Here is a 25,591-nt window from a genome sequence, read left to right as displayed (position 1 = left end):
ACAGGCCTGCAGTCTTTTGTGACTCTTCAGGGTCCCTGGATAGGCCCTTCTGTGCTACCAAATTTTTTTATTCAATTCCCAGTATCAAAAAGTGATGCAAAAGAGGTGAACAGATGAGCACCAATGTGAAGCACAAGCTGCAGAAAACAATCGTGCAAACGTCCAAACCAGACAAAGCCTAGAACTGGGTGCATCGAAAGGTACATGGAGAAGAGGGGGTCTTCATATAAGTAACCTAAAACGTTAATCGCCTGCCCCGAGACAAAGGTCATGAACTTGCACATTATGGTACGGGAAGGCTCCTGCAGGCAGGTGCATTCGTGCTTCCTGAAGCTGGAATGTAAATATTCCATTGCTTTCTGTGCCTTAAGTCAAATTCTTCCACGTCAACAGGCTTGGGCTCTTAGTTCAGTGTGATAGATACATAAAATAATCATCTGCTGGCAGCCCAGCTCCCGATTCTTAGTCAGCTGTCTCATCCTATCTTCAATTTCACCTTTCGGCACAGGTTTTGAATTTAGGCAACGTTTGTAATGTTCAGATGTTTTGCATGATTTTTTTTTTTTTTGCTTTTATTATCGTAAGGGAGAGGGGCTATGCTCAGTTTCCAGCTCTTTCTTTAATAACTCTCCGTAATACTGTGGCATAGTGCTTTTCCCAAAGACTAATTGAATGCAGTGTAATTAGAATACCCCAGGACATAATTTGGAAAGTACTAGGTCTGACAGTTTTCTGTGACTAAGAGCCCCATAGACATCTTTGTAATTTGTGCTCAGCAGGTAACCTACAAAGAGGGTAGAAAAATCCGGCTTAATGCTATCAGTTGTTGATCAGCTGCAGTATCCGATGGAAATCTGTTTTGTGATTTCATATTAACAAGACAGAGCGAGCAATGCCATTAGAGAAGGATTTCTCAGTATGGTTGAATCTATGGATTCAGGGAAATCAATCAAATGCTCAGATTTTGATCTACCTAAGTCACTGGAACTGATGTGAGAGACCACCTGGCACCACCATGCTGCCTACTGAAATTCCTCTGACTCTGCTCGTGCTCCAGCTGCACCTTTGCTTTTCCTCCTGTGTTTTCACCCTTCTCTCCGCTGAGACTCTGCTCCATGTATCTGCAGCCTCCCAGAGTAGGAACCTTCTTTTGCTAATGCACTAGGGTAGCCAGAGGGACTTCTAGCAGCACTGAGGGAAGGCAGTTGTCAGACTGCTGATGTGCACGGACAAATCGCTATTTCCCCATATAAATGTCTTTGAAAACTGTTCTCCCCATGAGTCTGAAATGCAGGGGCGCCTCTCCGTAAGGTGTGGCCCAGGTCAAATCACTGTAACCCTTACTTGGAGGGGTTAGGTGTGAGCTGCTCATGGCTTTTGGCCATTTTGTTTGGAGTTGAATGTAGATGTTAATGTCACAATCAAATGCCTGATGTGATTCAAAAAATTGCACATTTTTTGTGTATATTACAGAGGATATGAGTTCATGCCTGTTTTTCATGCTCATTTTGACTTTGTTTTTTGGAAATGTGCACTTAAGCAGTGCAAGTGGCTCTGGGCGAAATGCTCAGTGTCAGAGTAAATGCAGAATCACATATGAGAATCCGGAATGATTGGAATTAAACACAGCTAAGTGCACTTTCTCAACAAGTTCGTGTGCAAGTGGGCATTCATGAAATGATGTGATATGGCTTGTTGCGTTTATATTGATACAAACACAAGCAGCGAGATAGATATACAAATTAAAAAGGTTCTCTTTCACAAATTCACAACAGGCGCTGTTCCTGTTAAGTACCGAGGGGTTTGTTTTATGACTAATGGTTTTGCACCTCACAGCCATTTCAAAAGCAGTATCGCTTTAGATCTGGTATCTGAAGTCTTGTTCCTCCGCATTCAAAAGTACAAGCGACAAGTGATATAAACATCACATATTTCCTCACATGGCTGCATAAATAAATCCATGCTTTTTATTACCTTTACTGGGTGGTTTGTTTTTGGTATAGAGGAAAAAATGGGCATCCTCGTCCTCTCTCCCTGCTAATCCATGACAATCTCAGGTCATCTGGAAATCAACATTTCCCAGATATGGACAGCAGGGGCTTTTAAAAATCCTTGATAGTTTTAATTATTGGCTGTTTGATGTAACAGCTATTTTGAAATATTTTATCGACGTTTGGAAAAGTTTCATGAGTTTTTAATTATTGGATGTTCTATTGAAGTTGTTTTGAAATATTTGTTTTTTATTAGTATGGTTGTACTGTTATGATTTATATTTCTTGATTTTATTGTTTGTTGATTAATGAGGAATGGTGATGTTTCTGTTTTCCATTGTTGCACTGCATACAGAATCTGGCTTGCTATGGTTTCCAGTTTGGGTTTTTGTCTGTATATATCTATTTACACTTTATGGTCTCTACATTCAGTATTTGGTGAGTGTCTGTCTCTGCTCTGCATGTGTGAACAAGGTGAGGTGTTCTGCTAGTGTGTCATTTCTGTGTAAGGATCTATAACAGCATGGGTTGTTCCGTTTTCCTAATAGGAGGTGTATTGGTGTTTTAGGGCCTGGTGTAATATTTACAGTTTTGCCTTTTCATGGGTAGGGGTTGTTACTGTTTGAATGCTGGCATTTAGTGGTGTTTTGGTATAGGTGGTTTATTTATTTGATTTATATTCTGCCTTTCACACACTTCAAAGCGGATTACATTCAAGTACTTTAATGTAATTTAGTTTACTTGTGGTTTTCTGAGGGCCAAGCCTACACCTAACATGCATTACCATAGGCTAATACCATATGGATTCCAAGCGCTTTTATTCTTTTATATTTTTTGCAAGGTTTTCTGCATGGAAATATAATATATAAATTGTTGTAAGGGATTTTTTTTTACCTCAGAAGTCCTTTTTCATGTAAAATCTGGTATTATAAATTCATAATTTTTAATTGTGTATGTTTGGGGAGGTATGACCGCTGGGGAGGAGGGGGGGAATGTGAAAACTAGTGATTGGATTGGAGGCCCATGATTACACGGCCCCCAGCCCAGGACCAAAGCTGCAATGCCTGCAGTAAGTAAAGTTGGGGAGCGAGGGGAAAAATGATCCTTGGTAGTTGTGAATGAAGGCTCAGGGCGCCAGGATTTCTGTCCTGCGAAGCCCAAAGGAGCAGGAGGAAAGTGCTGGGCCAAAATAAAACTTAAAGCCCCCTCCATGTAAGAGAGTCTCCCAGCTTGTGGTGGTGTTCGTTGTGCTTAGGGTGAGGCCGCACTCTTTCACTTGGCCATAGGTGCCAAATGGCCTGGCTACGGTTCTGCCTACAGAAATCTATTTTTTTTTTTGGCCGCCTGTGCTGTATTTAACTGTGGTCCCAGTTATGCTGAACTTGCTTAAGTCATCACCAGATAAGGAGTGACACCAGTTCTCTTTGTAAACCTGGCTCTGAAACGCCCCTTGTATTTCCCTCCTGCCTTATGGGATCCCCGTAAAATGCTGAAAGACTTTGATTGCAGACAGCATCAGCAAACACAGGGAGGGCAATAATCAAAGGCATTTATCCTGGTAAAAATGCTGTTTCATTGACTGAAATGGGCTGTTTGATTATTATCCAACCTTCACATAGGTAAAAGTAGGCATATAGATCGGCAAGGAGCATGGTCAGGACTGCCAATACGGTTTTCATCCGACCATCGCCAAGGTGATCATTGGACAGGGGTTTGAACTGTCCAGGTTGCTGAGGACAGTAAGAATTCACACCAATATATGCACCCTAATATCTGTTTAAGATGGTTTATCACACAACTTTTACAGTCTATCAACCACTGGACCAAATTTTTAAAAATGTAACAGACGTCCTCAAAACATAACAGTAAGCAGAGGGAATCGACAGTTCACGTCGGCTTGAGGACTAGTGGAGAAAGAGAATGGTCGATTCAGTAAACCTTTCAGCTGAATGCTTGGCAAATTTGCAATAGCGTAAATCTTGGCTTCTGCAACTGTGCTGTCAAGAGTTCTTTCAGGAGCTAAACATCAAACAACAAAAATGCCATTAAATATTCATACAGCTAAAAGCCTGGAAACGCACACATTCCCACACTCAAAAGATCTCGGTTGCTCTCCATTTTAAGATGTAACGCTATAATCAGAAACAGCACGGTCCTTTTGAGTTAGGGGTAAGGACACCGCTTTAGGGAACCCAGTGGCCGGGTCATCTCCATGGCTTTCTGAATGGAATCCCCAAAGCCTCCTGCAATTAGAAGCTGTTTGATCAACCCGGGGCTTGGGGCCTTGCTCAGAACTGCAGGTTTCAAAAGATTTTATCAGAGCAACTAAGCAAAAGCCTGCAGATGATGCAGGGGAATTTCATTGTGAAATTTCCCCCCTACACCGCTGCAAAGCAGGTGCAAGCTCACTTTTTCAGAGGGAAACTCTGCAGGGAGTTTCATTTTAGCAGAAAGAGGATTTGAACTGTCTGTTCCTTGCCCTATTTGTTTATTTATGCCGTCTTTATATACCGTTGCACAGAAAGCAAGTTTCTATCTCTACGGTTTACATATAAAATCAAAAATCATCATATAGTTTTGAAAAGAAGCAAAAAGGAGGAGCAGGGGTGATATGATTCAAACTTTCAGATACTTTCAGATACTTGAAAACTTTCAGATACTTGAAAAACACAACGACAAACCTTTTCCAACTGAAAAAAATCAGCAGAACCAGAGGTCACGAGCTGAGGCTCCAAGGAGGAAGACTAAGAACCAATGTTCTTAGTCTTCTTCACGGAGAGAGTGGTGGATGCCTGGAATGCCCTTCCGGAGGAAGTGGTGAAGTCCAAAACTGTGAAGCACTTCAAAGGGGCATGGGATAAACATTGTGGATCCATCAGGTCCAGAGGACACGTATAAAAGAGCAGGTAGCAAAACACTGCACGGAGCGGCAGTAGCCACAGAGGCATTCACGGAGCGGGATGCCAGTGGCCAGTGGTAGGTGTTCCACCTTCACGGAGCGATGGAGGGCTGTCATCTCCCAATTAAATAAAAAAAACCAAAAAACAAAACAGGGATGGGATCCATCAGGTCTAGAGGACGCATATAAAGAGCAGGTAGTAAAATACTGCATGGAGCGGCAGTAGCCACAGAGGCATTCACGGAGCGGGATGCCAGTGGCCAGTGGTAGGTGTCCATTTAAAGAGCAGGTAGTAAAATACTGCACAGAGCGGCAGTAGCCACAGAGGCATTCACGGAGCGGGATGCCAGTGGCCAGTGATAGGTGTCCACCTTCACGGAGCGGAAGGATGGAGGGCTGTCATCTCCCAATTAAATAAATAATAAAAAAAAAAAACCAGGGATGGGATCCATCAGTTCTAGAGGACGCATATAAAGAGCAGGTAGTAAAACACTGCATGGAGCAGCAGTAGCCACAGAGGCATTAACGGAGCGGGATGCCAGTGGCCAGTGGTAGGTGTCCACCTTCACAGAGTAGAAGGATGAAGGGCATCCATCTCCCAATTAAAATAAAAAAATAAAAAAACAGGGATGGGTTCATGGGCTATAGGTATTACCAATTATTAGGCTTTTCAATATTTGATGATAGTTAATGTGACTTTCAAGGCATGCTTCACTTTCGGTGCATGTCCGGCATGACTCCCTGCTTCAAGGTCAGGGGAAAAGAAAAACTGATACTTCACACATTTCCAGCATTGCCCTCTGCTTCATGGCAGAGAGCTATGCTGCCACTTACCCAACTAATCAAACTTAATATTTCACTTGGAAGCAGCTCCATCACTGCTCTCTACATTAATAGTGGGGGTGAAAAGGGAATTAGAACATAAGGTTACTAAGAGCCAAGAGAAACAGTTAAGTATGAGAAAAAATAAGTGTAAGGCTTGCTGGGCAGACTGGATGGACCGGTTGGTCTTCTTCTGCCGTCATTTCTATATTTCATTTCTCTGTAAAGGTACAATAAACTCCAATATAAGATCAACATAAAATCCATAAAACTAAAAGTATTTTTCAATTATTAATATTAAGAAGACAATAAAGTAAAAGATGCAGGTGCAATAAAATCTAATATAAGATCATTAAATAGTTCAGCTAACTAAAAGATGGAAGTAAAGATTAATGGTAATTATCCTGACTCTCAGCTGTCCTCTTGGAGATTAGTCCCGCATGCTTGTTGGAAACACCGCGTTTTTAAATCTCTTCAGTTTATGCTGTAGTCTTAGATCTTGTGGCAGAACCGTTCCAAAGTTTTGGACCTGCATTTGAAATGTCCCTGCCCTAACCACTGCCATCCAGGTGAATGGACGAGGGAGTGGATTTTCACCTACGAATGCGGTTTGCTCAAGGCCTGCATTTTCACTGATGCAGATTAGTAGTGAAGTTTAAAATTCTCATTTACGTGTTCTCGTTGATTTAACAGTATTTTCCACTAGACTTTTCCACACAGCTTTCCACACACAAGGCTCGCCACTAAAACCAATGCTGGACATGCTCGCTGCAGAAAAACGAAAAGTTGCGCTTACTTGCAAAATGATCAGAGTGAAAAGATTTTCTGCTTCTTGAACAACCTCAAGCGGCTATGGCCAGTTGTCCTGGAATTAGAGGCACTGACCACACCAGAGAAGTAATGAAGGCCTGACGTTGGATGGCACATTTTCTGTACTGTGTGAAAACCAGAGCTCGGTAAAGTCTCCCATGACTGGTGGAAGAGAAGGTATCCGATAGTAATATGCAAATAATAAATAGTACGACTGTGATCTCAGACCAGGGCAGAGTGGCTTCCCCTCCATTAATATGAAACGCCATAGAGAAAGGACAAAGACAAGCTCAAGGGGTCCGTCCAGGTAACCCTCTCCCCCAATTCCTAGGCAAGATCCAGTGTGCCTGCTTTGGGAACAAAAGATGAAGAAATGCGTTTAACACTTCTAGAATACTTCATTAAGGCACAATTAGACATTTCTCCTGCTGATGGCAGGGAAGCAGGGAATTAAAATAATCTATGCGGCCAAGCGAATGTGTAGTATAGCCTTAGAAATTAACATAACACAGAAATAAAATGGGGACTTTTGCTAGCATTGGTGCTTGAAATGGTCCCTCTGATGAGAGACCGGGCTGTCAATGCGTAACCAATTCCGTAGCCTACTGGTAGCCTAGTGGTGGCCTCATTTGCCAACTGAAACCGCTCTGTGTGCATGCTGGATACAGAGCTTAGGATGTTTCCTTGCACAGAACTGAAGGTCTTCAGACCATGTCATTTCACAATGACCATCTCTACAGATCTGTTTTCTGTGCAGGTTGAGATAGGAGCAGTAAAACAACGAGCCAGAATAAATATTGCCCAGGAGTTTGAGGCCACATACATCACCCAGGTTGAAGGGGCCATGTACATCTGAATTTCTGACTAATTATTGCATATTAATTGGCGTCACAATCAGCACGGTATCTGGTCTCTCCATAACCAACATGGTTATCAGCCCATAATAGGATACCTTCTAAGCTTTCCATGCTATTTAGTCAGTGCACAAGAGAAAATGGGAATAGAGGGACAGTGGCGCTGGCAAGGGTCCAATCCGATTCAAAGTGCTCGCCCTGACAAACTAATATTTGTGAAAAGGATGGTGGGAGGAAGGGGACTGTAGATGGTGCTGGTGGAGGCATAAGGGTCCTGGGAGGTGACCTGCATTGCTGGAGGAGTCTCTCCTAGTGTTATAAACCCGGGTGGTGTAGAGACTAATACTGTCTTGCTTTCCATTGCCTGTAAGTCACAAGACCGCCTTCCCTCCCATGTTTGTATCTGGTAGTCACTAAACAAATAAGATGGCCCTACCTACCTCAGGCACTTTTCAGTGATTTTTATAAGTGATCAAAGCTGTCAAGTCTGTCTTTACAGGAAAAAGAAAATGTAAGTAAATTTGCCTGCTGCTTCCAAGCTGAAGTGACAAAATAGCTCTGTCCTAAATCTGGTCTCAGGAGTGAGTCAGTGGTATGTGGCAGCAGACACGCCTGCTTTTCAATAAAGCCGCTGCACCATCATGCTCAGTTTGAACTGGTAACATTCTGAGCGTGCACGAAGAAAGCATGAGCTAAGGCAAGTGGAACGAGGAGCGTAGCTTAGAGCGCGTGCGCACGCAGTCACCAGATTCACGGAACTGCCGCTCTGTGAGCTGAGCTGTACATACAGGCTCCTACCACTGACTGCTCCTATAACGCTTGGGCCCAGTCACTTTCTAAGTCCTCCCCATCCCCTGCTGCCGTATTATAAAACAGCTCGGGAACCAGTAATGTGCTGCCAGGCGCCTCCATTCCATTAGCGAGGGGCTCCTAAGCATTCGCAGCTCTGTCACGCTTGGATTGATGACTTCCAGTATTCAGAAATCACCGTGGAGCCTGTGAGCTCTCAGAACACACTCTGGACATTTGGTTTCCTACGCATTGGTTCGTTCTTGCTCAGCACCATCCTTCTAAAACCTTCAAAATTACACTGAGGGGCAGATCTTCAAACCTGCACGTGGGCGTAGATTTGTTCGCGCAACCCGGCATGAACAAATCTACGTCTGATTTTATAACATGCGCGCGTTGCCGCACGCATGTTATAAAATTCAGGGTCGGCGCGCGCAACCGCACAATTGTGCAACTTGCTCGCACCGAGCCATGCAGGCTTCCTCCATTCCCTCCCCCCCCCACCTTCCCCTCCCTTCTCCTATCTAACCAGCCCCCCAGCCCTAAACCCCCCCCCCTACCGTTATCGTTGAAGTTACGCCTGCCTAGGGCAGTGTTTATCCAATGCCCCTTTGAATTCTTTCACTGTTTTTGTCTTCACCACCTCCTCCAGAAGGGCATTCCAGGCATTCACCACCCTCTCCATGAAGAAATATTTCCTGACTTTGGTTCTGAGTCGTCCTCCCTGGAGTTTCATTACATAACCTCTAGTTCTACTGATTTCTTTCCAACGGAAAAGGTTTGACATTTGTACATCATTAAAACCTTTCAGGTACCTGAAGGTCTGTATCCTATCTCCCCTGCACCTCCTCTCCTCCAGGGTGTACATATTTAGGTCCTTCAACCTCTCCTCATAAGATCCCCCACCATTTTTGACACTCTTCTCTGGACTGCCTCCATCCTGTCTCTGTCCCTTTTGAGATACGGTCTCCAGCACTGAACACAGTACTCCAGGTGAGTTCTCACCAAGGACCTGTACAAGGGGATAATCACTTCCCTTTTCTTACTGGTTATTCCTCTTTATGCAGCCCAGCATTCTTATGGCTTTAGCTATCGCCTTGTCACATTGCTCCACCATCTTTAGATTGCAAGACACTGTCACTCCAATGTCCCTCTCTTGCTCCGTGCACAACAGCACTTCACCCCCCCATCACATACAGCTCTTTTAGATTACCGCACCCCAGATGCACGACTCTACACTTTCTTGGCATTGAATCCCAGCTGCCAAATCTTCAACCACTGTTCAAGCTTTCTTAAATCACTTTTCATTCTCTCTACTCCTTCCGGCTTATCCACTCTGTTGCAGATCTTAGTATCATCTGCAAATAGATAACTTTATCTTCTAATCCTTCCGCAATGTCGCTCACAAACAGATTGAACAGGACCGATCCTTGCGGCACACTGCTTAACACCGCTCTCTCTTCGGAGTAGGTTCCATTACCATCACACACTGTCTTTTATCCATCAACCAGTTTGTAATCCATGCCACCACCTTGGCGCTCGCTCCCAAGCTTCTCATTTTATTCACAAGCCTCCTATGCAGGACCGTATCAAAAGCTTTGCTGAACTCTCAGTTCAGAGACTGAACAAGCAATCAACAACTCTGCCGATAATTAGCAGACTGAGGAACTTGCAAAACAGTTTTATTGTGAAACAGAAAGATAAAAAAAAAATGTTCCTGCCAACACATTTTGTTGTAAAGTAGATTTATCCCCTACAGTGTCATTCAGGTTAAAATCAGCATGGTGGGGTTTCAAGTTTGATCTGACTACAGTACTCTATTTTAAGACATTTCATATTCGCAGTTTGCTTTCTCTTTAACATCTCCTGGTAAATGTCTCTGACAACCAATATTTAATGAATGCCTTTCCCTTGTATTTTACTTTTACACATTTCTTTGTAAATGCCAATAAAGGGGACAGGTCTGCAACAGTGACATGGTATCTAACATAGCATCATAGTCCCTAGGTAGATGTGACACTCAGATTGCCATGGAAACAAACCAGATGGATTTCAGCATGGTTCACATCCACGGAAATCTGGCAGTTGCCAGTGTTTGTGACAAAAAAAAAAAATCACCTCTTCAGCCAGGGTCAGTGCTTCCATTAAGCAGACAAGCAATTGCCTAGTAGAGCATAAGAATTGTGAGCATGGCGCCAGAATTATACGTTGTATTCCAAAAGTCTAGGTCCCTGGTGAGACCTCACTGTGCATACCGTGTACAGTTCTGGAGACCCCACCTTCCAAAGGAAATAAACAGGATGGAGCCGGTCCAGAGGTGGCTACTAAAATGGTCAGTGGTCTTTATTCTAAAGCAGTGGTTCTCAACCTGTGGGTCGCGACCCCGGCGGGGGTCGAACGACCAAAACACAGGGGTCGCCTAAAGCAGGGGTCCCCAACCACCGGTCCGCAGACCAGTACCGGGCCGTTGGGGTTTTTTGCCGGTCCGTGGCGCCGCGGCTGCTGCGGGGAGGCGGGGCGAAGCTGGCGACCTGCCTCCTCCAACCCCAAAAGGGAAGAGACATAGCCCAAAAAGCTAGCGCGTCGCAGTAAAGTATGTGGCTGGAGCCGCGCAGGCAGGAAGGAGGTGTATCAGCCACTGCAGGTGCTCCTCCTACTTCCTTCCTGCCCGCCCTGCCCCGGAAGACAAATGTTGCCGGAGCCGCACGGGCAGGAAGGAGGAGGCGCGTCAGCCGCGTGGGTAGAAGAGGCGCGTCAGTCGCGTGCAGAAGAGGAGCAGCGGGGCCAGGAAGACTAGGGCTGCTGCAGAGCCCATCCTGTGGCAACCCGTAAAGAAGAGGCCCAGAGGTGAGAGAGAGGTGTGTGCGAGTATGAGATGAGTTGAGAGATTGTGTGTGAGAGTGAGTTGAGAGACTGTGTGTGTTTGCAGAGACAGCATGTGAGAGCCTCTGTGTGTGTGAAAGAGACAGCATGTAAGAGTGAGAGCCTGTGCTTGAGCAAGGCAGCATGTGGGGGTGTGAGAGAGCCTGTGTGTGAGACTCAGACAGCCTGTGCCAGTGAGAGACTGTGTGTATGAATGATTGCATGAGAGAGAGAGCATGTGACAGTGAGAGCCTGTGTGTGTATGTGTGTGTGAGAGAGAAATGCATGTGAGAATGAGAACCTGACTGTGTGTTTGAGGGAAGAAGACAGGTGGAGAGAAAAGAAATAGAAAAAAAGGCAATATAAAAGGAAATGGCAAAAAAATAAGAAAGGGAAGCAGATGTAAAAAAAAAAATGACTTTTTACTGATTGGTACATGTAATCTTTGGGAATGTGCAAGAGTAGCACTTTCTCTATGGCGGATCTCACAATGTACGAGATCAACATGGAGGAAGTGGAAACCCACGGGGCCTGCACAGAGGAGGCAGCAGAATGGGCTTCAGTGCCAATAGCAGCAATCAGCGCCTCCCCAATAGCCACGTGGCAGCAGTGGCAGTAATTAGATTACTTGTTTGACTCAGCTGGATGTGACAAAGTATGAAGTGGGATGTGAAATCAGCTTGATCTGGTGGAGAATTAGGATTGCTGTTACACATGAACTGTATTTGGCAAACATTAAAGGGAGCCAGGATAATCAATTGAAGCCTGCAGCTGAGGACTGATTCATTATGACTCATGTAGAAATCAGTGCATTTTCCAGATTAGTCTGCATAACACAATTCTCAACATTCAGCATTATTTCTGCTGCATAGAGTTTTATCTGAGAGGCTCTGAGGTTGTGAGGGAGCCAGTAAGAGTGAGAGCATGAGTGTGAATGAGAAAATCCAGGGGAGTAAGAGTGTGTGTGAGTGGGGGGGGGGGGGGGGGGGGAGAGAGAGTGTCTTACACCTTGAGAGTGTATCAGTGTCTGTGAGAGCGAGAGGTTATGGTTGGGTATAAGAGCATGAATGTGTATGTATGTGACAGTGTATGTGTGAGAGAGAATGGACATGTGAGTATGTGTGAGAGAGAGAGGATAACCTCCTAATCCTCGACAATATCAGGGTGACTGGAAATCAAGAGCTCCCATGTATGGACAGCAGGGGCTTTTTAAAATCCTTATTAGTTTTAATTATTGTGTGTTATTTGATATATGTGCTGTTTTGAAATATTTTATTGGTGTTTGGGAAATTATAAAAATGTATATGATTTTAATTAATAGAAATTCTATTTATCAGTAATTTTAAAATATTCTTTTATTAGTATGGTTTTACTATTATAACTGATGCTTTATGTTTCTTAATTTTATTGTTTTATGAGGAATGGTGGTTCTGTTTATAAATGTCATAATAAATAAGTATGCACTAAAATCCAACCCCATCCATAACCCCGCCCCCATATGACCAAAGCCCCACCCTCACCCCGCCCTCGCGGGGCGAGGGGTCACCGCAAGATGAGGAACTGTATTGCGGGGTCACGGCATTAGAAAGGTTGAGAACCACTGTTCTAAAGCATATGGGGAGAGACTTAAAGATCTAAACATGTACACCCTAGAGGAAAGGAGAAAAAGGGGAGATGTGATAGATGTTTAAATACCTCCAAGGTTTCCATGCTTTCACTGGAAAGGCAACTCTGGAATGAGGCATCATGGGATGAGAGTGATAGGCTTGGGAGTAATTTAAGGAAATATTTCTTTACAGAGAAGGGTGGTGGATGCGTGGAAGAGCCTCCCAGGGAAGAGGTGGCGACGAGGACAGTATCTGAATTCAAGAGCGCACGGGATAAGCAGAGGGGATCTTTGAGAGAGTGGTAGGGATTGTAAAACTGGCTAGGCAGATTATATAGGCCAAATGTTCTTTTTCTGCCATCCATGTTTCTATGTTTCAGAGCAGAGTCATTACTTTGTTGGCATGACACTGGGTACATGTGTTACCAATGTAATAGATAAATAGCTTAACTTTCAAAGCTATTCCCATAAGTGAATGCGGGGAGATTTATCCTAGCATTTTATAAACTCTGCAACAGGTTGCTGCATAGTTTATAAAGTACAGTGTACTTCCACCAAATGAGTGGAATAAGCTGCCTGCTGACCTTAGATCTCAGCAAGATCTTAAAGTGTTTAGAAAGGCATTGAAAACAGAGTTTTTCGAAGAAGCATGTGGGTGAAGCGGCATGATTTTTAATGTATTGATGTAAATGTATTGATTTTATGTTAAATGTCATGTGTATTTTGTATAATGCTGATTTTATGATTGTTTTATTGTAATCCGTGCTGAACAGATTCTAGGAAGTAGCAGAATTTAAGAATTTTAAAATAAATAAAAATAAAAAATGTACAAATGTGTCATCATGTGCTAATATTTGCAATGCAATGAAAATGCTTACTTTATTTTGTAAATATACATGCTTCTATTTAATGTGCAATAACTAAATAATGTACACATAAAAACCCCTGTTATATTTTAAAGTAAATGCATATGCCGTTCTGAAAATACTTATTTGCACGTGTGTTTGAAATCACCTTTGTAGATACTGCCACCAGGTCACCCTAGACCCCCCTAGTACTTCACTTTGAACTCCCCGCAATTCACCAAGACCTTCCACCCAAATCTTGCAGATAACAGACACATTGGATTCCACTTGCACTAGGTAAGCAGTTGTACAAATAAGTTCAATAATTAGTGCATGTAAATCTCTTAAAAACAGCAAGTTACACATGTACCTATTGACCCTGCCCCGGTACACCCCTAGCCTGCGAAGGAAGATGAAAATAGGCACCTACTTATGATGTTTACAATTATTTCAGTTCTGACTGCAGGCTTCTTAGGCACATCTGTGCTACTTTTCTGAGAATAACCTATTTGAGAATGTACTCGTGTGTGGTAAAATAATTTAAGAGAGAAACGGTTACTAAACAGTGGTTATGAGAGTGAGATAAAACTGGGACCCTTCCCCGGTGCTGGTCTGGTGACCAGATCCCCCCCGGATTATTCCCGTTCTCCTGCTCTTTGTTTGTGGAAAGGCTTTGCTTTCCCTGGGAGCTGCTATCTCCTTCACCCTTTGTATTTTTATTCTGGTTCTCATTCTTCAGAGTGGCCAGTCCTGAACCCTCCTCCTCGCCTGCTCCCTATTAATTCATCATGGGATGGGGGTGCACACGCTTGGGAGAGTTTGCTTTTACTTTTTAACCTGATGTTAGCAGGTGCCAATGAACAGCGATTAACAAACTGATTAAATCGAAAACATGCAAGCCGTGCGCTTTTATGGTTGTCCTGTCCTAAACTGAGTGGGATGCTTCAGCTCAAGGGAAGCTGCTGTTTCTTCTAATAAAATGGTAAAAGCGTTTATTAATTAGGAACATTACCCAGAGCTCTTTTTAATTGTGTCTTAGTGTAGCTTGTGGTAGGTTTGAGGGGAAAAAAACTCAGTTCTTCGGCCTATTTTATGGCTCTTGGATGATAAATTTGTTGCTTTCTACTGTGAAATTACGTGAGTCAGCCAAATGGCAAAATTATTATGGGCTTGGAGGAAACAAATCCAAGACTAAGCCGGCTCTCCAGAGCTTTTGTCCAAGTACTGAGGCGCTTTTTCTGGGGTCTGGAGCCAGCTTTGCTTTTCGGCTTCCACTCGGCAGTGAGCGTTCAGGTCCCCGGGGAGGGGACCGTCGGTCTTCATGCGGAGGGGGTGCAATAGCCACGGTTTTATGATGGGGGAAGCCCCCCGGGAAGCTGCACTTGAAGGCTTAGGGCTCACGCCCACTACGGGCAGCACAAGACGGCAGCAGGGAGAGCGGCTGAGCCTGGGGAAAAGAAGGGGACCTTACCCCGTGCGGGGCTCTGCCAGCAGTCACCCCACTGGTCAGGGTGGGCCACCCAGGCCACGGCTGCCCTGATACTCCGGCAGAGAGCCCAGGCGAAGACGGAAAACGTTTTTCTTCTCCTCTAAGGAGGAATGGAGAGTGATTGCTTTGGAAAGCTGTTTGCAGTCAGTTAAATGAAGATGGCTTATCCGAGATGCAGTTGCATTTTCCAAGGCTGTGCACAGCTTTGATGTAGGCGCTCTCCAACGTGGCATCTGCTCGCTGTCTCCGGAGATGCGAACTCTCTGCGTCCCTGTGTCCTGAGCAATATTTCAAAAGTCGTCCAGGGATGTGGTAATTTTTCGGCTGCATCAATTTACAAAAAAAAAAAGAAATTAACAGCTTGAAGTGGAGCAGCGTTCACTGCCCCCAGCGGGGAGGGGGGAGGAGAAGCGCATCCCAGTCATGGCCCAGCAGCCTGAGAGAGAGGGCGGCCACAGTGCAGAGAGCCAGCAAGTCGTTTACAAATAGCATGGCCTTTGCACTGGCGCTTAATAATGTCCCTGCCAGGGCTGAAGTGCAAAACAATTCCAGAGAACAAACTGTGCAAGCAAAAACCCGAGGCTTCAGTGTGAGCCTTGGGGAGGAGAGAGTCCCGTGGCTCATGAGGCTCGCTGAATCCATACTGAGTTTGCTGTTTCTGTGCTTTGTTCCAGAGATGCTATTCAAACAGGGAGAAAAGCAATTACTTTACAGCATAAGAAGTTGCCATACTGGGTGGGTCAGACCTAGCGCCCACTAAGCCCAGCATCTTATTTCCAGCAGGGGCCAATCCAGGTGCCAAGTAGCTGGCAGGGTCCCTTTGCAGAGGGCGATGCCGTTTGAGGTTAAGAGTGATGCAAAGCTGAGGAGAATTACACAAAGCAGGGCCGGGCACTTGTTGAGCCTGTCTGTTGGAAACGTAAGACCGTAAGAAGATGCCATGCTGGGTCAGACCAAGGGTCCATCAAGCCCAGCATCCTGTTTCCAACAGTGGCCAATCCAGGCCACAAGAACCTGGCAATTACCCAAACACTAAGAAGATCCCATGCTACTGATGCAATTAATAGCAGTGGCTATTCCCTAAGGGGTAGATTTTTTAAAACTGCGCGATCGCTGCTGCGCAAACAAAAGTACGCTGGATTTTATAAGATACGCGCATAGCCACGCGTATCCTCTAAAATCCTGGATCGGCGCACGCAAGGCTGCCAATTTTGGGCAGCTGGCGCGCGCCGAGCCGCGCAGCCTGCCTCCATTCCCTCCGAGGCCGCTCCGAAATCGGAGCGGCCTCGGAGGGAACTCTCTTTCGCCCTCCCCTCACCTTCCCCTCCCTTCCTCTACCTAACCCACCCCCCAGGCCCTATCTAAACCCCCCCCCTACCTTTATCCATGGATTTACGCCTCCCGGAGGGAGACGTAAATCCACGTGCGCCAGCGGGCTGCTGGCGCGCCGAGACCCGACCCGGGGGCGGTTCCGGAGGGCGCGGCCACGCCCCCGGAATGCCCCGGCCCGAAACCACACCCCGGGCCCGCCCCCGAAATGCTGCGTCGTTCGGCCCCGCCCCCGACACGCCCCCATCCAAAAACCCCGGGACCTACACGCGTCCCAGGGTTCTGCGCGCGCCGGCGGCCTATGGAAAATAGGCGCGCCGGCGCACAAGGCCCTGCTCGCGTAAATCCGGGCGGATTTACGCGAGCAGGGCTTTTAAAATCCGCTCGTAAGTAAACTTGATTAGTAGCTGTTAATGGACCTCCTCCAAGAACTTATCCAAACCTTTTTGGTGAAGTTGATTGCAGTAGAATTGCTCTGCTGACTTTATTACACGGCAGGATGTGTGCACAGGTCCCAGCCGGTATCTGCATAAAGAAGAATGGCATGGAATAAGGAAGGATTGAGAGCTCTTGCTGTAACTTTTAGCCATAATGCGCGTTCCCTGGACTAACATTGCCGCAATGATTACATTGGGGCTTATTTTAGCTTTTACACTCCTGGAAAAACAAAAATAATTTGAGCCTGGATCAATCTGTCCTAGAAGCACAAAAATGTCCATGAAAATTAATTGATTGGGTCCAAATTTAAGGGGAAGTGGAACATGAGCTTGGCCCCTGCCCTCAGTCCGATAAGGGTGAGGTAATTTCCACAAAGGTGGGAAGTGCTAGAAAACCCCTGCCCAGGTACCGCATTCACTTTCTTACTTGGTGTTGCTTTTGAATTGAGTTCATAGTAAAGAAAAGAGAGAAAAACGATAGGTCCCCTGGCTTCCCAATATACCTTAAAGCAATTCAGCACGCCAGGGAATGAATGTACCAATCCCATCGCTCTGCTGAAACTAAGATTCGATTTCCAGCATTTCAGCTCCTAATGAAGGGCCTTGCCGCTTTCCAGGGGCTGCAGTCATAAAACGAGTCTGTGAACCCAGACTCCGCAAGGGCATGATGCAAGCGGCCAGATTTATTCTGATTTGCAGACGACGGGAGCGATAAAAGAGCGGGCCTCTGGCTCATTAATGAATCAGGCCCTAAACTATTTTAAATGGCGCAAGAGAAGTAAAAGCAAAGCCTGCTTCTTCCGCTGGAGGGATGCATCTGCATATTCTTTAATCTTAATGCCAGCTCCCCAGCCAGTTATCCAGCCATGGCATGCTCTGGTACCACAGACAGGCCTGCTTTATCTGCATGCGCCACCACAGGAGCAGGAACCGATAGATCCACACACAAGGGGAAGGCAATTTGATGTATATTCTGCCTCTGAAGTGGATGACCAGTCACCAAAGTGGATTACATTTAGGCAGGCTAAGGTATTTCCCTATCCACAGAGGGCTCACAATCAGAGTTTGTATGTGAGGCAATGGAGGGTGAAGGACTCGTGCTATGTACTTTATATATATATATATACATATAGGTTTTCCTTACAGTTCTATCAAACCCCTCCTGCTGATTCAAAACGTAGCAGCAAGACCACTTACTAACACCCAGAAACATGAACACATCACCCCAGAACTACAAACCTTACACTGGCTAGCGATTGAATTCAGGATCCAATACCAACGTGCAGAACTTATCATTGCATGTAAAATCCCCATGGGCCTCTAGCGCCCTTAAGCTCTACCATCCAGCACCGTTAGAAACCCCCTCTGTCCAAGCAGCAAGATTAGCATCTTCGCCGGAAAAAGTGTTTTCATTGCCCGGGCCCATACTCTGGAATACCCTCCCGCAGCATTACGACATCTCAAAAATTAAAAACGATTTTTAAAAAATCTTTAAAAACCCACTTTTTCACAATTGCTTTTCCCTCAGCTTCAGCTTAATTTCCATTCCAACAAGGCAGCAATGATTTCTGAGATTGAGGCTCCAGACTCTTCAACTCTCACCCTACAAGCTACGAAGAGATCTTTTATTTGCATTATCATGCACTCCTTGTCCTTCGTTTTACGTGGTAGTTCATGTTAACTAATTGTGCACGTACATACTTGCTTTTAAGCATGCATCATTGTAACTTTAGAGGCCTACGGGCTAAAAATACATTTAAATAAATAAAGGAGCGGCAGTGGGATTTGAACCCAGAGCTTCCCTGGTTCTCAGCCCGCTACTCCTCCGCTCAGTGCTAAAAGAAACCAACTTCCTCACTGTTCTGCAGAGCAGCGATTACATCTAATGCTAAAAAGACTTGTTCTGGTTATTAGTTCAATAACAAACCACAGAGTTTGTTTGGGGTGGGGGGGAGGTGTTAGTATCCTCGTAAGAACAAAACGAGTATAGGGTTTTCTCCTGTCTTACCTGACACAAAGAGGTCTATAGTTTCCAGGCACCGCTTATGTGGGATTTTAAAGATTATTTTCCTAAAATGTCGAAACTGTGGATCAGGGCTAACGTCACCGAGCAGGGCAGCAACGATTACAATACTTGGTTATGAGTAATGGTAACCACAGAGCTATATATCTATTTTTTTTTTTTAAACACGAATATTTCCGCTGCTGGTGTGCAGTTTCGGCCCTGGGGAGGAATGATGGCCCGGCCCCTCTCCCCTTCCCACCCAGATCTGGACTGAAGGGAATTACTTTCAAATACTTCACATCACTTTGAGGGCTTTCCTTAGATACACTTTTATATCCCACTGCTGACTCACTTCATGGTTAAGATGTTTACAGCTTTCCTAATAAATAATAACAATAACACTGGTTGCTAATTCTGATGTTAGGCAGGGGGTCCTGCCATCCGTCTGTAAGATGCCATTGAGTGCGTGATAGTTCCTAAGATGGTACCACCCTTCCATAGAGGGGGAGTTCAGAAGCAACATTAGTCTGGTAGTGAGTGCATGCACGCAGCTCTGGGTTGGGTGCTTTTGCATGCTGGGGGTGTCAGGGCCTCTTCTTCCGTTAGCTAAACTAGGCAGTCACCGTAGACTACCAAATCCCACCAGCACAAGGCCCAGAGGGTGCTCTGCCAGTAGGAGGGAGCATGGAGCTGGCGAAGCCGCCAGTAAGTAAGTTGCAGGAGGACATGTATGGCCAAAGGTGCAAGACTCTTCGTACCGGCCCTGTCCTAGACGTCCCGGCAGTCTGTGTCATTAGAAGATGCTGCTGAAAGAATTCACCCTGCAGACTTAAAGCAAAGAATAAGCCATCATGATGGCCTTCAGCCTAACTGAGATCGGGATCTGCGTACAGTTCATCAACCAAAAAGTGTCTTACTAGCAAAGAGTATCCAACTGATTACAGTCAAAGTTCTCCAAAATATTTTGCAGAGAGAGAGCATTCCAATACTTTTAAGGAAAAAAAAATACCCTCTATTACTTTAGAGATTAATATGAATTTAATATTTCACATTTGGTATTTACATACAGTAGCATCAGAAATCAGGTAGTACATACCCTTTTTACAAAAACATTGAAATAACAAATTGTGCATGATGCATGGTAGCATTGAAGAGAGAGAAAACATCCTTTTCACTTTTTTCCTATATATGGGATAGGATTTTATTTTTGCAGTTGGGGTCTTATGTAACAAAGCTTTGTAGCACAAGTTATTTCTCAGAGTATTCTCTCTGTATCTGAGATGAAAGGGGCTGGTTCTCTCTGAGCTGCATGGTATTCATTTGGTTACCATAAAGTTACCAAGGGCAGGCTGTGGGCCTTCTAAGGTCTTGGCTTTTATCTTGTAGGAAAATCAGAACTGCAACTCCCAGAATGCAATTGAATCAAAGTAAAAAATAAAATAAAAAACAAAAAAACAGGATTAACCCAGCCTCTGTGTGTTGACATCAAAAACCTTGATTAGACAGGTAAAGAAACACAGACAGATTTAAAGATGATGAGATGGCTCTGTGGCCCCTGGAAAGAGAGAGAGAGAATGTGAGACAGTGTGAGTATGTGTTTGTGTGTGTGTGAGACAGTGTGTATATGTGTGTGTGTGTGTGTGTGTGTGAGTGTGTGAGACAGTGTGTGTGTGAGACAGTGTGAGTATGTGTGTGTGTGTGTGTGTGTGTGTGAGACAGTGTGTATATGTGTGTGTGTGAGACAGTGTGAGTATGTGTTTGTGTGTCTGTTCCTGTGTGTTCCAACCTATCTGCAAAGCACTTGGACAGTTGGGCGTTCCCTACATCAAAAGGAAATGCAGGATTACAAACACCAGAAGGTTTTTGGAATGGAGGTGGGCAGAAGAAAACTATTGGAGAGGAAGGATAATAAATGGAACGTCTGTTCCCCCTCATAACTGTCAGTAAACTGGGTGCAATAAAATAAGGACTCTTGGGCCCATCCGCCGCAGCCCGTTTTCTTATTCAGAGGCAGGAACTGAGCTCCCAAGTATCCATGCGCACACTAATCTCTTTCATAGTTTAGCTCGTGTCATCTCATGTACTGCGTAGTGCGCATTGAGACAAGATAGAGATCCTTTCTAACCAGACTGAGAGCAGGTAAGAAATAGCAAAATGCCCATTAAGGAGACACCTAGTGTTACCACTACTACCACTACTACTACTGGTTGTTGAGTGATAAGAGGATCCGAAAGTAAGTTTTGATTACTTTTTTACATCTATTTCTATGCCCAAGCATCCCCTTATCCCATACACAAGTTTTGCTGCCAGTGTAGCCCAAAAAAATCTATAATGTTCAGTAAAGAGAAAACAGCAACGTTTTTACGGGATGCAGCATAATTACTTTATTGTTTTTCTTTTTTAATTTTCATTTCACAAAAAATTGCAGCAAATTAGAAATACCCTTAATTGCTTCAGAGGCAATTCTAGTTCTCGGCAGGGTGGGGGGTTGAGAAGATCAGGTAATTTTTTTTGAGAATTAGTGGACTGAAAACAATTTTTAAAAAATGAACCTAAAGCAGATCCTCTCTTGTTTCTGTATTATAATGCACGCATTATAGGAGGAGGGGGACGGAGCATTTCATTGCAGGACCAGGAAACTAATTGCTAGCATTAAGATAAACAGAAAAAGGTAATTTGGTTTAAATGACTCCTCCTGTGACATCTTCAAAACAGACGAAGACTGGAAAATAACAGCCCAATTTATAAGCACAGTTACCTCCCCTGGTGCATTAAGCTTGTTCCAATTTGGACTGGAAACGGGAATCTTTACAATTAGGAGAGGCTGGGGAGCACGGCTTTGCTTATGTTATTGACAGAAAGCTGCCTGTAGCTGCTGTCAGTGAATGGGGGAGGATATTCACATATAAAAGACTGAAAGCCTTCTTTAATGATAAAAGAGAGGACTTTTGTATTTTGTTTTCTGCATCCTGGGCTCGTTCTCAAATTAAATGGTCAGTTTTGTTCCATGAACAGCAGTTTCCATTTGGCTAAAAGTAAAACAAATTTGAACTGATGACAAAGAGAAAAAAAAATTGGCGTTTTCTAAGCATTGATCACCGAAATTGGAATGGAATGCAAACTGGGATGGAATTGCACAAACATGGTTATGGATTTAGTGGTAATCATTGCTTAAACAGCCCAGAGAGATTGCATTAACACTGTAGTCGGCACGGGTGGTTAATGAACCAGGACGTGGCGGTATCTCAAGCATCCCCTGGCCTTCCCAGCTTGTTGCAAACCGTTTTTGTAATTCACGGTGGAAGTGTAGGGAACCAAACTTGTACATTTCTTGCGAGAGCTCCAGCATCCCTTAGCATGAAGGAAAAGTGTCCAGAATTCAGGGGAGGGGGGGAGGGGGATGGTCCCCTTTCCAGGCTTCATCCCTTTCCTTCTGTAGCCCTCCCCCTTCTACTCCATGGAGGCAGTGTCCAGAGTAACTCTAGCGAAAAGATTAATGCACCGTTTCACAACACTTGGACCTCTGGAGGGTTAAGACCTTTAAGGGACTGTTTGCTGGCCATGTGACGAGTTGCTCCACAGAAACTATCGGGTGACCTGTGGGTGACAAAAAAAAAAAAAAAAGGTTAAGAAGAGTAAAAATGTAAAAAACTTCAGGCGCTCTGGTGATATTTCCAGCAGGTGTTGGGTCACAGTAGCGCATCGACACATACTAACACTAGCCTAAACCTTCCTTGTGATCATTTTCACCCATGCAAGAATCCATCTGTTCTGCTGCTACTTAAAACTTGTCTGGGTGCAGCACTGTATATATATATATGTAAGAGACGGTGCCTGCTCCCTGGGGCCTACAATCTTATTTCTTACAGGAAACATGGCTGGAATTGACAAGGCAGGTTAAGGCAAGGGTACAGTGCACCCTTACTGCCCAGCATGGGACACGGCCTGCGCTACAGAGAAGAGGCTTCACGTGGCACTCAGATTTTGCAGTGAACCAAGATATCCTTTAACTCCTGACTGTTTCTGTCCCACCCTGGGAGCACGGACAATGACACTTTTCCTCTCCAAAAGTGACTGCGCTGGTCATTCAGTTTGTAAAGGGGTTGAGCAATACTGTCAGGTACAGCTAGAAACAGAGAAGTGTTTAAAAAGGGGGGTTAATGAAGTAGAAAGTTAATATAAAGCAGTGTTTGGATGAATTAGGGAATGAAATAATCCAGTGGAAACATTTCTGTCTCTGTTATTTTGCTCTGCAGAAATTAGAGCGTAAAAGGAACCAGGTTATTATAGGGGATTAATGAAGACGGGGCTATTACAGGCAACACTGCCTTACTTTGAGACAGGCAAAATACTAAAGCAATTCATGGTACCCAAATTCATCTGAATCTCTGGCTGCCAGCCCGGTCCTGGCACCTTGGCTAGCAGGTCTCAGTTTCAGGCAAACCCCAATGAACTTGCTGGCAGTGCATTTACCTGTATGGGAAAACCTGTGCCTGCAAAGGTGTTTCTCTCATGCATGGCCTTTGCAGAGAACCTGAAAGCGAGACAGCAGGACTGAGCTGAGAAATGCTGCTCTAACCTGAATGCTGGTTTCTTATCTCCTTCCTCCTCTCAATACACAAAAAAGGAATAACTGAAAATGATGGCTATATATATAAAAGGACCAGAAACATGAGAATATAACACACGGCACAGTTTGAAAGCCACCACATTTACCCGTTCACAATTACACTTGCTAAAATGTACACACAGACATTGTTGTGCCTTTTAAAATGCAAAAGTGAATATGTAAGTCCAAGCCCTCCCTAACTTTGCCTCCGGGAATGCATACGTTTTGATACAAGCCATTTCCGCAGGTATTGCACTATTTTAGCCGTGGCAATGCTCCTGTCTGTGCAGGCTGTGGTTTTCATTAAAGATATACATTTTAATGCTATTAGCAACTTCCCTATTATTCTATGCAGCGTTTTCCCAGCTCCCCTCCTGACTGCACAGCATTCTCACCTCTGACAGCATCAGCGCTGAGTGGGCCTTGGGACCGTGTGACGGAGGAGCCCTCAAGCTTTCAGCCCCCACCCTCACCGCTGCTTTTCTTCTGCTCGGGCTTTCTACCCTCTCTCCGATACGGAATTTCTCAGTTTACTGTGCGCAGCAGAATCAGAGGCGAGGTGGGGGGGGGGGGTGTATGCGGTGCGGGACCTTTTTACTTATGATTTCTACCCCTGCTCCCCTGCAAGGTTCCTCTCTTTCCACACATTCACTTCCTGTGCCCGTTAGGCAGTCATCGTGTGTGACCTTCTCCCCCTTATTTTCTTCTTCTCCTCTCCATGCTCTGGTTCTGTAGTAAGCAAGTACTACAAAGAGCTCGTTATGGCCAAGAGCAGGTGCAGCGCCCTTTTATACAGCTGGTTTTCAGTGCTGCTTTATGACCCTCTGAGATATGCAAGGCTCAGCTATCTCTATTTTTCTGCACATGAACTCCCAAGCACCGAGGATCACAACCAAAGTGAGCGTTTTTTCGCTAGCTCCTCAACGGGCACCGTGCTCGCACTGTGGGATCACGAGGGTTAAGTCGTGTACTCGGTCACATGATGCTTTACTGCAGCAGGATGGGACAATGGCCCGCCCTGCCTAGCTGGTTGCCTACATTGGATAAGACACCAGGGGGCTGCTCGTATTGAGCGCTCGTTTTCCTATTGTGTACGCAGCCACATCCCCTGGGCACCCGCTGCAGTATTTAAATGAGGGGCTGAGCAAAAAAAAAAAAAAAAGGCGCACTAGGGGAGAATTATGCGTCCCTAGCACTTAAATGGACCAGGCACCCACAATTGTAATGGGCACTCATTATGAGCATCCGTTTCTATCCCCTCTTCTTCGGGCCACTTTCTGTGTTATTTTGCCGAGGTTGCTGAAGACGCCAATAGCTAAGCATCCCTTGCTATAGGCGTCTAAATTGTGCGACCATAAGAATATATATATATATTTTTTTTTTATCAAGCCACTATATATTTATTTTTCAACACCACAATCTGTTAATTTAAGCATCACAACGATACTAAGCAGGAGGACACACACAGGACTATATATTTTTATTTTTCATGAGCCCTCGATTTACAAATTGACTTTGCACCACCTCCAGGATTGGAGTTAAAAGTACGCATTGGGTGTCCTGCAATTTCCTGCATCGGGAATAATAGCTAATAGCCTCATCTGCATGGAATCTACATGTGATGGACACTGTCAGCTACGCATTTGTTTGGGCACGCGTTTTGGACACACTAATCTCCTTATTGCATTCGGTGCTAGTCTAGTGCATTTCTAACCAACCACATTCGCACAAAATCAGCAAGCGCTCTTGTACCCGTGGAGCTCGCGCCACACTTCAGTGAGAAATTACACATGTGCTATCCCAGTTACAGAGCACCCGCTGACGGATGCTCCTGCCTTGTGTGCCGGGAGATTTTCTTGAGAAACTAAACTCCAGGCATGTTATTATTTACAGCTCCTGGGATGCCACTAACAGCAAGCTGTGCTGCGGGAGGGGGCTGTCCCACAGTCAGTTTATGACCGTAATTGCTGTTTATCCGTGTGAATGGCCTTGGAAATGGGTCCTCACAAGTGACATCCGGCTCATGGAGCTAGAATGGGATTTAAAATAAACTATGCTAATTCCCATTACATCATCCATGGGCTGTGTGCACAAATCGCCCTTCAAAAGGAGCCACAAAACGACCTCATTTTCCCATCAACATCTGGCAGTGCCAACGCCTGCTTCAAAAGTGTTCAGAGGTGCCCTTGTGTGCTTTGGCTTATTGGGATGTCCGCTCTGGTGGTTTTCAAACCTGGGCTTGGG

General features: G+C 44.9%; 1 protein-coding gene and 1 long non-coding RNA gene across 6 annotated transcripts in view; one reads left to right on the top strand and one right to left on the bottom strand.

Annotated features, from left to right (window-relative positions):
- Window positions 1–25,591, top strand: part of LOC115074172 — a 170,538-nt gene that overhangs the window by 135,022 nt on the left and 9,925 nt on the right. For both annotated transcript variants that reach the window (XR_003852200.1, XR_003852199.1), the window contains exon 4: window positions 13,656–13,775. This is a non-coding gene — a long non-coding RNA (uncharacterized LOC115074172). The remainder of the gene's footprint in view (window positions 1–13,655; window positions 13,776–25,591) is intronic.
- Window positions 21,702–25,591, bottom strand: part of TAFA3 (TAFA chemokine like family member 3) — a 128,714-nt gene continuing 124,824 nt past the window's right edge. For all 4 annotated transcript variants that reach the window (XM_029573404.1, XM_029573401.1, XM_029573403.1 and 1 more), the window contains one exon: window positions 21,702–22,335. In XM_029573404.1, the coding sequence (XP_029429264.1) occupies window positions 22,324–22,335 (12 nt within the window). In that variant the 3' untranslated portion in view covers window positions 21,702–22,323. The remainder of the gene's footprint in view (window positions 22,336–25,591) is intronic.

The sequence above is a fragment of the Rhinatrema bivittatum genome, chromosome 12 (assembly GCF_901001135.1).
Source record: "Rhinatrema bivittatum chromosome 12, aRhiBiv1.1, whole genome shotgun sequence".
Taxonomy (NCBI): Eukaryota; Metazoa; Chordata; class Amphibia; order Gymnophiona; family Rhinatrematidae; genus Rhinatrema; species Rhinatrema bivittatum.
This window is presented reverse-complemented; position numbering and strand designations above follow the sequence as displayed.